This window comes from Schistocerca cancellata, chromosome 9 (assembly GCF_023864275.1).
Source record: "Schistocerca cancellata isolate TAMUIC-IGC-003103 chromosome 9, iqSchCanc2.1, whole genome shotgun sequence".
Classification (NCBI taxonomy): Eukaryota; Metazoa; Arthropoda; class Insecta; order Orthoptera; family Acrididae; genus Schistocerca; species Schistocerca cancellata.
In genome coordinates, this window is record NC_064634.1 from 420,749,527 (window position 1) to 420,761,727 (window position 12,201).

The 12,201-nt window shown below is 37.2% G+C and overlaps 1 protein-coding gene across 1 annotated transcript; it reads right to left on the reverse strand.

The window, feature by feature from the left end:
• Positions 1-1,330: 1,330 nt before the first annotated feature.
• On the reverse strand, positions 1,331-9,570 carry LOC126100157 (gastrula zinc finger protein XlCGF49.1-like). The gene is made up of 2 exons (XM_049910699.1): positions 9,405-9,570; positions 1,331-2,008 (listed from the first exon to the last, which is right to left on the reverse strand). Exons 1-2 carry the CDS (start codon positions 9,565-9,567, stop codon positions 1,644-1,646), a joined length of 528 nt encoding a protein of 175 aa, XP_049766656.1. The 5' UTR covers positions 9,568-9,570; the 3' UTR covers positions 1,331-1,643.
• Positions 9,571-12,201: the final 2,631 nt, after the last annotated feature.

The following is a 12,201-nucleotide window of genomic DNA, read 5'->3' on the forward strand; positions in this document are numbered from 1 at the left end:
AAAGTTAACATATCTTCTGGCAAGATAACATTATAGTTCTCTCTCTCTCTCTCTCTCTCTCTCTCTCTCTCTCTCTCTCTCTCTCTCCCCCTCCCTCCCCACCCTTCTGTTTTTCCCCTCAACAACCACAGTTCCTCACTTTTACCCAACAGAACTAAGCCCTAGAAAATTGCACAACCATAAGTTTATAATATCTATATTATACACACAATAAATTATGGAATATAATAAAAGGAATCAAGCACCTCTTTTACAGATAAGAAAACATAAGAACACATATCTAGTGTGCCTAATAATACTTTGTGCTATGGAATTTTAGTAGACAGCATTTAGGCACATTTTAAATACATTTAGCTACATACTTACACTTCATTCATCCCAACTGATGGACCAGTACCATGGACGCAAAATAAGCTGTGACATAACATCAAAATGTCCCATTCCATTACTACAAAGGTAGTATGATACCAGTGAAAAAACATTGCTCCTACATGTACTGTTCACACATTGATGACACAGTACACATTTATAATTAGACACATCGAAGAGGAAAGAATTAGACAGTTTTGTATTTGCTAGTCTGATTTAAGGAAGCAAAATGCATTTTGTAATGCTGCCGTGCTGTATCTCCATCAACCTAAGACAGAAATTTTGTGACTTAAATTTATGATGGTTTATAATAAATAACTTAACTACATCATGTTAAACACAAAAACAAAAAATATGTCCTGATTATCAGGCTGCCCACAAACTTCATTCTTAATGAAAACTTAACCGGGCATCCCTGTTTGACAATTTCACAGGGAAACTCATTCCGCATTAACATTTAGCCCAAGCTTGACATCAGAAATAGGGAAATAGCCCACAGAATTACTCATTATGAAAATTTTACTGCTTCACGTGAAGATCTGTCAGGAAAGTTGAAGAGAATTCTGCCTTTAAGCCGTGCAGAAGTGCATGGTAAAAAGGCAAGTAATCTTAGGGATTACTTTAGACCATTTGTGAGCAAAAATGATCATATTGCACATCTTAGGATAATGAGAGCCACATTGCCATGACAGATCCTTCCAATGTGGCACTTTGAATTTTGTTTAGTTTTTAATTTTAGAAAATATAGAACAAAAATTTAATAAAATAAATCTAAGTTCACATGAAACCAAGAAGCACAAAGAATAGTGAGTAATACATAGCGATTGAGGCAACACATCATAACTGATCTTTGAGGAAAAGAGCCATATAGCAACTGGGGATGTAAAATTTAGTGACACTGCATATTTATGACGACATCTGTCATCTTGCCCTTTCCCTTCCCCAACCCATATAACTTCCCATTAAGTAAATAATTTTGATTTAAGAAACAAGCAGTTTGTTAGACTCCACACTACCTTGAAAGTCTGTCATACTGCCATGATACATTTGGCATCAAGTTTTGAAAACTGTCATGGTCTCCACAGCAGTAGTTAAATAAAAGCAAGCTTATATACTAAATCACAACCAAATGTTCACAGATATACTAAGACTACTGACATTTAGAAAAGTAGTATATAACACCAAGTTATTCACAATCAGAATAGTCAGCCTTACACAAATCTCCCATATCTCAAAACAATGACAAATTACATTTTGGAAATATATGTGAATGTTTATTCAGTCTTATCTTTTGTATGTTCCTCTTGACTCACAGCAGCACAATCTTTTATAGATTTTTCTTCAGTTTTGACAGCTGCATGACCTTTCATATGCTCCTCAAAACATGATCTTATGGTGAAGACCTTGGAACAGGTAGTGCAAACATAAGATGTTGAATCCGAATGCATCTTAAGATGTTGGTTGAGGTTACCTTTGCTGCTGAATGTCTTTAAACAGTAGTTACATTTGTGTGGCCTGATTCCAGCATGCATTTTGAGATGTACGTGCAGGTCACCCCTAAATACGAAACTTCTTGAACATTGTTGACAAGAAAATGGCCTAACAGCCGTGTGTTTTTTCATGTGCTGATTCAGGTTACCTGGAATAACACACATTAATGTAAAATCTTTAAGGAAATAAAATTTATATAAATAGCTGTCAGAGCACAACAGAATTTGTACTGCACAAAGTCCACTGACATCACTGAAGTATTTAAAATATTTTATCTCACAAATTAAAGACCTTTCCACAGCTCAGTTAATTCCAATTTTACCGGTAGAAGCTGTCCCAAATTTTCCATACTATAATTATTCCCTATAAATGAATGTCACATACATAATACAAGGACCTTATTGCAGTCTAACAACATACAGTATGAAATTAAATATAAACACACAATCCCTGGCCATCACTACTATTAGGATACAAAGGAGAATCCAAGCTAGTATTGGACCAAAATGAAATTGTAAACTTGAAGTTGTATCTTCACCTTTCATTTTACTCATTTTTAATGCTGAAAGAGTTGGAAGCTGTCAGTCTGTTGATACATCATTTTATAAATACAAGTGGATAAACATTTAAAAGCATGATACAGTAATACAAAATTCACAGTAACTGAAATCCTGTGCCTCTCATCTCACAAATCCCATTCTGTACTTCATACTAGGAAAATAACTTGTCAAACAGATACAATGAATAAATTTTTTGGCTGATGGTTTTCGCAATAGCTGATTTTGACTTTTCCAAGCAAAAATCTAAAAAATTCAGTTCTCAAACAAGGAATACAACAAAGTTAGTACCACAGTTTGTCTTCTGAAAGGTGATCAATAGAGACTGATTGAACTTTTTAACCACAAAACAATGTAACTTCTCTCCTATGTCCATACCAGGTACAAGCATTGAACATTGACCCTACTGCACTGCACATACGCGTAAATAATCTCAAATGTAATGCATTATCAGTAACTGAAAAATCTGTCACTTACAGGTTAACAATGGGGAGCAGCCTGAGATGAACAGTTGTGTGTAATCATTTGGGACTGCAGGTCCATAATCAATGTAAAGGTGGTGTCACGTTTCCAGAAACTCATAACTGCTGCTTTTGCACCACATCCACGTGGTTCTGCAGGGTCACTTATTGGTAACTGTAATATTGTTGCGTGGTCAATGAAGAGGCTGCTCTTTATAGGATCCATCCCTTGGGATAGTCTTTCTGTGCTACTTTCTAGTGTCTGAGTGTAGAACTCATGATAGATGCATAACAAACTTTGACAATCATGGGCATCTTACAACAATACAGTGTACAGGCTGAGACAAGTGCAACTGAATGTAGACAGCTTGGGTGGCTTAAATGAGAGTATGGAAAGAGTTATCCTACAGCAGATACCATAATCTAGTCCTTGGAATTTATTCCAAAACAGAGTACAGAAGGGCTCTCCAAAGTGGTTTGCAAATACACAAAACAACCCAATGTTGGGTTCCTTGGTGATGTATTCCCTCCCTCACAATAGGGGAAAATAGCAAAATTTCAGCCAACAGTGGAGCCTGTGGTACTAAGAAAGTTCTAGTACCAGAGTGACTAAAACCTTTCAAGCTACCTCTTCTGGCAGCCTGCATATGTTATCACAGAAAAAAGACTGTCCACAATGTGAAATGATGACGTCTGGGCAAATTTTATTCAGAAACCGTGAAACAGGTGTATGTGCCCAACTGAAACATACTACAGCCACGTTCAGAGTTAAATAACTAAAAATTTGGCTGGACAGGATGAAAGCTGGCTAAATGACCTGTAGAGTGGAAATTACCGAACAGACATATATCTACTAGGCTGTGTAAACTTTAGGTACAAGTGCACCCCAAGCAACAAACACAATCAACAGTTGCTTATATTCTAATTTCTGCCTGCATCAATGTAACACAAGATGCTGAGCTACAAATGCAGCTGTTGCCTCAACATCAATAGTAGCAGTCTGTTAGACACTTTCATCACTCCCTACAAACTGCAAATCCAATTGGCTGCTGACATTTCGAAGGAACCCAACCACACAGCAGTCTTGAACCATTTATCAATGACTAGGCAGTGATGCACAACAACACATCATTTCTCCTCCCTCCTTTCCTTCCTCCTCCCCCTCCTTTTCTTCCTTCTCCGCCCTCCCCTCTCAATAACCATCTTACTTATTTACTATTCATATTTATAATTCCCAAGTGCAACATATATGTGCTATCTACATTGTTCTCGAGTTGTACTGTTACATGTTGAATCAAAAAATATAGAATAAAACATACCAACTGAGAAGAATCAAGCATTTTAAGTTCTTTACCATTTGCCACATGTGCATTATTGATGCAGATTTTTGTTTCTGCCCCCACCCACACCCAACCCCTTTGTCATGTATTGTATTGTTTGTTTGTTTGTTTGTTTCAGATTAATTGCTCAGCAGGTCCCAATATTAATTTTATCACTTTCTGATGACTGAGTCTTTCCCTTTTCCCAGTTAAAAATAGAAAGAGAAAAGTGATGACATGAAATTAAGATTGCCACAAATATGCTACTGAACAATTTGAAAATTTGTTGTTCTATTTATCACTTAGTTCATTCAAATCTATTGAATGATTCATATAGTGATAAATACTGCTATACTGCAAGACAGAAACATTACTGAGAAACTATGAGTGTTGGCCTGTTAAATACAACTGTACATTACACATGCTTGTGGACACCTCTCTTCTAACACTGCTGGCTGATGTGTGGCAATATGTACTCTAACCATTCCTCTTATATTTGTTGATAGTGTTCCACACAATGACATGTTCCTGTTATAGAGGACATGAAATAAAATCAGTATAGATAAAATTTTGAGTATAAATTTATGTCCAAAAACACAAAATTCTGCCTCTCAGTTAAGTCCAGTTGCTTGGAGCAACCATACAATCTGTAGCTAATGAATGTACTATTATGACTGCCTTCAGTTGCAAATTACATTGCATTTCATTCCCCTGAAAGTAAGTGTATATGTTTGTGATAGGATGTACAGGAAAATGTGTTAGCAATGATTGGACACTTCCATGCCACATAAATGACATACATATCTTCTTCTAGTTGGGAAAGAAACACCATGTTTTCTAAAATTCTCTTTCAACTTGACATTAAATTCCTTTAATACTAAGTTATGGGATTCACTCAGATTCAGATTAACAATAATTTACTACTTACATGTTCCGTGAATTATTTTTACAACAATTGTCAACACATTAAAACTTCATTGGTACAATAGATGGGTAAGATATGTTATTATTGTTGTTGTTTTTGCTGTTGCCATTATCATCATCAGCTCCAGTACTAAGACTTGTCTGATGCAGCACTCTACATTACAGTCAAGTCAGCCAAAGAAGATATCTGACAGTTGCAGTGTGCTTAGTGTGACTGTTTATCACATCTACTTCAACAAATAACATCATCATATGGTTTTGTGTACATCCACGGCAATGCAAGATTGCTGGTGCAGATCTATAGATAATTACTGTTTTTTCCTGCAGCTGTTTGGGCTTTGTAGCTGAAAGCTAGCAACAATGCCGCCAGTTGTCAGGGATTATCTTTTGCCAACTCTCCTGTAGTCTATTCTGTGTCACATATTCATCCCTGCACAACTACAGCAACATATATCCATTAGAACCTGCTTACTATACTTGGTCTCCCTCTAATTTCCTCCATTTGCATATTTATGATTTCTTGAGCATCATGAGGTGTCCTATCAACAGATACTTTCTTTTAGTTAAGGAGGTAGTCTTACTTGGAAATTTCAAAAAATCTGTTATCGTCTTACACTGTTCTCTGGGATGTTATTTTATTGCAGTATTCATCACAAGCTTGCCAGAATCTCCATTACTGAGTTACAAATCGATTTGTGAAAAAGTCTCTCTAAAAACCAATCACAGAGGGAAAATGTAATCGACATGTAATTTCAATGATGGAAATCATCAATGTGCTCAAACTTCAGATTGGGCCCACTTGTTACAACTTCTGGGCAAAAGTGGATGGAAAACATATCGCTCAAGTTGAGCAGCAGATGACCAAAGCTGCCAAAGAGGCTCACAGGACTATCATGGCCACAAAGAAGATGGAGGAAACATTCATTTTGGATCCAGAAAGACTGCTGTATGGTATGGGCATTGCTGACTAGAGGTATGTTTAACTTAAATATATAAAAAAAAATGTAATCAAAAACTTTCAACGCATTTTTCAACGAATTTTTCAAATTGGTTGGAAACATAACTTGAAAAAGGTACATATGATTTTGATTGGTATTTGATGCCCTTGTTCTAAATTGAATCTTCTATTAGCATACATAGTCATTTTGTGATATCTTCAAATGTCTGTTTCGTGGCACATTTTCATCTCAATTTTGTGGGCAAAGACATTCACATTTATTTCAACACACCATCATTTTGTTAGAACTTAATATTTTTCAATTATACTATGTATGCTGGCAGAAAACATATTGAAAATTATTTACACAAAATCATTTTGTTACATGTCAAATAGCAGGGTTTGGGAATTTCCACTGATGACCAATTTTCCGGCTGCAAGGGATCCTTCCATCTCATGAAGAGGTTGCAAGGAGCATCCAATGTGCGCACAAAAGTGACTTTTTAAAGAGAAACGTGTAAGGAATGGAATTATGCAAGTGTGCAGTGTCTGTTCCTTCGAACATGTCTGAAAACACACACACTACACACATTCATGTAATTGATTCATCTCAATGGGCAATGAATCCACCCTCTTCAGTGTGGATGCAAAATTATAGTCAACCACCTCCTGCAGGAATATGAAAGTAGCAAGCACAGAACACATAGACGGAGACTGCAGATAGGTGGCATTACATGGGAATGTGGGTTGGCCAGGTGGCATGCCGAGACAGTCTGTACAACTGCAGTAAACTCTGTGCCCAGGTGATGCAGAGGTTAATACAACTGCCTAGTAAGCAGGCAATCCCAGGTTCAAATCCTAGTCCGGCACAAATTTTCACTCGTCACCACTGATTCCACATAATGTCCCATGGCAGCTGACATTAACAGTTCATTCCTTTTCTTCCCTTCCACCTTCAATTTAAAGAACAAAACTATATCATTAGACTTAGCATGACTTTTTATTTTACTCAGCAAAAATCATAAAAACTACCTATTTTTCATGCAGTCACAGAGGGCTATTCCCTTAAGTTGTGCCACAAATTTCCCCCTCCACCTCACACACACACACACACACACACACACACACACACACACACACACACACACTGCAAATTCAATTCAGTATATCTTCATTAATTACATAATTACTCAATTTACCTCCCTGACCTACAGGATTATTCTGCAATACCACATTTGAAAATACTCTATTCTCTTCTTGTCTGAAATGCTTATTGCGCACATTTTACTTCATTACAAGACTTGATGCCGTTCAAATACCTCCCATAATCTTAAATTTGTACTTAATTTTAACAAATTTATCTTTTTCAGAGACGCTTGCTTTTCTTGCTGTTAGCAGTTTGCATCTCATATCCTCTTAACTTTAGCCACAGACAGTTATTTTGCTATTTGAATAGCAAAACTTACTGACTGCTTTTAGTATCTCAATCCCTCATCTAATTCTATCAGCATTAGCTAATTTAATTTGACCACATTCCATTACTCTTGTTTTACTTTTGTTGAAAGTCATCTATAACCTCTTAACAAGATGCTACCTATTTTATTTTTAACTGCTCTATAAAATCCTTTGCTGTCTGACAGAATTACAATGTCATCATCAGACCTTACAGCTTTCATTTCATGTCTCTGAACTTTAATCCCAGTATCAAACTACTCCTTGCTTTTGTTTACTTTTTACTGAGTGTACAGATTCAATAACATCGAGGAGAAGCTGCAACCCTGTCTTACACCATCTGACTTACTGCTCGTCTTTGATGTCCATCAGCTCAACTGCAGTTTGGCTTCTGTGTAAACTGCAGGTAAACTTTCAAGCTCTTTTTTATCCTTGCTACCTCCAGGATTTCAAATAGTGTATTCCAGTCAACAGTTCTAAAACCTTCTTTGTATCTACAAATTCTATAAATGTAGGTTTGCCCTTTTTCAGTCTATCTCCAAAGGTAAGTCATAGTGTTAGTAGGGATTTGAGGAGTTGTAAAAAATAAACCACTTTAATCTGGACTTTAAACACAAGATATTTAATTTCAGTGTGTAGGTCATCAAAGTGTGCTTCACTTATTTCTATGCTAAATATCTCCAGTCCTAAGGGAGGTCTGGTGAAGCTCTCTATATTATAGTCAAGTTGACGCAAGAAGATCTCTGACAGCTGCAGTGTGCTTTGTACGACTGCTTATCACATGTATTTTAACAAATCACTTAATGCAGTTTTGTACGCATTTATGGCAATGTATCATTGTTGTCACAGCTCTACAGATTACTACTGTTTTTGCCTGAAGTTGTTTGGGCTTTGTAGCCGAAAGTTGGTAACAATGCTGCCAGTTGTGAGGGATCATCTTCTGGCAATTCTCCTACAGTCTAATCTGTGTTGCATATTCATTCCTGCGTAACTACTGCAACATATATCCATCTGAATCTGCTTACTGTACTGGAGAATACTCCATTTCTTCTTCTTATTATTATTCTTCTTCTTCTTGTGCAATATTTGTGTGTATCAGAATTATTCTAAAACTTAAATGGATTATCAACACATTTTCTATTGTACAAATGTCAAATAGTGACAAGTGTCATGAGAATATACCATAATCATGATTTGCTACTAAATATCTGACTTGCTTATTAAATACATGGCTAGTTATGTCACAATAACTTTCATCCACAACCAGCAACAGTTCAAGGTATGGATCATCTTCACTTTGGCGATGCACACAGTGAAAGTACAATTAGTCTTGGTTAAACTGCTCTTTTGCAGCAGCAGACCTCAAGGAAATCCATATTCAAGATAAAAAATGATTGCTAATAAAAGTTACTGTAATTTAGACAGTAAGTATTTTAACAGTCTCTCAGAAATGCCAAGAAGACATAAAATGTGTTGCATTCCTGCTCTGGGAGAAACAATATAATACCACAACTTACAGTGGTTGAAATTCATATCTGATTTGTTTACAAGGCAGTTTTATTTGCTAAATATTGATCGTACAGTAAAAGTTTCTAACGTGACTATTCATTAATTACTCACTCATTTATTTATGTGACTTTTTATTTCTATACCTTCTAAAATACTAAGCAACATCACTATCTGACCTATCAGACTTTCTCATCGTCAAATCGCTACAGCCACACTAATGAAAACAATTTAGTCACATATTCAAAAACTCACCATTATTTAAATACACTAAACTTGCTGAACATTTTAATTGATACTTCAATGAAGTAATTACAATTTTCAGTGCAGCTCAAAATAATATGATACAAAAAATTCAGCGTGTTGCAGAATTACAAATAAACATTACCTCTTGAGCTGAAATTCTTGTGGCAAACATCACAGGTGTGAGGTTTCTTCCCTGCATGTGTAGCAGCATGCTTCCTGAGCACAGCCATGGTTGGAAAAGATTTATTGCACGAATCACAAACAAATGGTTTCATGCCTGTGTGCTCCGTCTCGTGCACTAGCATAGTATCTCTGCGCACAAAGCCTTTGGAGCAGTATCTGCACTGGAATGGGTGCACTCCGAGGTGAGTGCGAATGTGATAAGTCAAACTACTTCTGTTTAAAAAAGGTCTAGAGCATAAAGGACAGGGAACAGGCTTTTGTTTCTGATTGTCGCCATTCGAGTCTCCAGTATCAGATGCTTGGGAAAGCGGTGAAATCTGTTTATCTGAAACAAATATGCAACAAATCAAAATACAGTGGATCTTCCAAGTGAGGAGTTAGGAAGACTTAAATCCTCAAAACATCACACTTACACTGATATGAGTCACTTAATAACCAAAGAGACGATTATGGGGAAAATAGCCTCTGAATTTCAAGAATTTTGAAAGCTAATGCCAAAATTTCATTAAAAAATTCAGCAAACAGTGACTTATTTTAACATTACTCTTTTAGATTTCATTAATATTTAATTAGCTTCATACTGTTATGTATTTAATATGCTGGCTCCATAATGTGCAAAAAAATTTCATGCTGCAATAGCAAACAGTTTTTATAGGATGTATGCCAATGTGTGTAAACAATATCTGTTCAACTGCATCCTGTTCAGACTAACAGTAAGGTGCTGGCTAGTCAAAAGTAGGGTCACAAGGCTCATAGTGTGCAGCTGATTTCTGAGGGTCATTGTCATTGAGCCAGTGACAAAGGTGTAGATGTTCAGCCTCAGTCAATGAATATTCCTTCTAAAGCTAATACAATGTGCTGAGCTGCCTACATTTGTCGATTATTATTCATGGATGCAATACAGACATTTCTGTCAATATTTTTTGTTCAGTTTGTGTATCTCTGCTCCTTGTTGGTGCACAACATACTTATTTTTAATAAATACATGGTTAGAGATTTCACTACTACAGCTATGAAAGAGAATGACTAATTCTGTGACTGATGTAAAGAAACATGAACTTGGAACATTTCTAAAAAAAAGCAGGGGGGAGGGGTGCACCACCACCACCACCACCACCACCACCACCACCACCACCACCACCAAAGGAAATAGCACAACCAGCAAGGGGAGAGTGGAGAGACCACCAACAAGCTTGGTCTCATATTGATATTGTGTCTTTTACATAAATTTACTGCTGAAACCTAGTTTTCTGACCTTTCCAAATGAACATTATGCTTTCTGCCCATTGTAACATCATACTCATTTAATGGATGCACACTTACTATGTAATCCAAGGAAAAAGCTACCCAATCAGTAACTTCACTTCTGGGTAGCTGACTTGTTGGGTTTAAATAGACACCGTAGATTCACATGTACAAATCGAGCACGTCAACAGTCCTAGGAGATATATTTTGGTCCATTTTGTGTCATGTAAGGAAGTGTCTACCGCAACATTGAAACTGCATGAATCTTCCCTGAATGAAGAGTCATTAATAACGGAAGCTCTTAAAGGAACACAAGTAATCATCACCAGGTTAGAAATCTAATATCCACCAACTCACTCCTTATTCACATAACAAACTACATCCTTACACTTAACTACTACTTCTTTAAGGAGAACATTACAAACAAATCCATGAGGCCCTTCTATGCCAATCTGTTCATGTGTCTTCTAGAGGAAAACTTCCTAGCCATCCAAAATTCCAAATGCTTTTCGCATCCCTGTGAAAGACAAAGGTGCAACACATGTCCGCTACCAGAACATCATACTCCAGCCCCATCATAGATGTACCCTGTCCTATCAGAAGCATGGCCACCTGGGAACTAGTTATAGCTTACACCAGTTCTGCTGTAATTTCACACAGCATTTTAGCTGAGTATGACCACCAACCAATTTCACCCAAATGAATAGCTACCACCAAACTGTAACCAAGAGAAAAATTTACCATCCAGGGAAACAGCACACTGTCAAGCAGGAGCATAACATGATGCCGCGCACAGTATGCTTGATTTCATTTGATGCTTTATCTGTCTATCTGGAACATTCCCCCAAATGTCCGCTTCTCTGTAGTACATACATGGGAATGGTCCTTCCAATACATCCTTCAATCCTATAATCCACCTGGCCTTAATCTATACTAGCCCCTTTCCACACCGTCTCCATTCCAGCCCCATAACTGGTAACTTCACTCATTCAGACCTCAGAGCCTCCTCTTCACAATCACAATGTCCCTCTTTCTCTGTTCTACCTCATCCCCCCCCCCCCCCCCCCCATACAGTCCTCCATGTTACCGTGTACTGTGCACAACTTTCTCTCTCTCTCTCTCTCTCTCTCTCTCTCTCTCTCTCTCCCTCTCCACACACACACACACACACACACACACACACACACACACACACACACACACACACACACACACACACACACACAGCCATCAACGATGTAATTAGCTGGAAGAATGTTCCATACAGATGTGCATGTGTGAGTGCGGGAGGACGGGGGAGGGGGGCGGGGGGTGTCAAAGTCAAAGACAAAATACTGGAACAAGGAACTACTGCACTGAAAGACAGTTTCAGCATTTTAAAGTGCAGTCAAAATACTAGCGATATGTATTTATCAGAATGAAGCTAATTTTAACTAAAATGTATCTTGGCATAAATGAAGTTCAAATAAGTGGGTGGTCGCCATATTTCTTCAATTTAATCTGCTGCCAAA

Coding starts and splice junctions, on each gene's coding strand:
- LOC126100157 (XM_049910699.1), bottom strand. CDS start 9,567: ATGCTAGTGCACGAGACGGAGCACACAGGCATGAAACCATTTGTTTGT. Junction 2,009..9,404: donor CAAGAATTTCAGCTCAAGAG/GTAATGTTTATT, acceptor GTGTTATTCCAG/GTAACCTGAATCAGCACATG.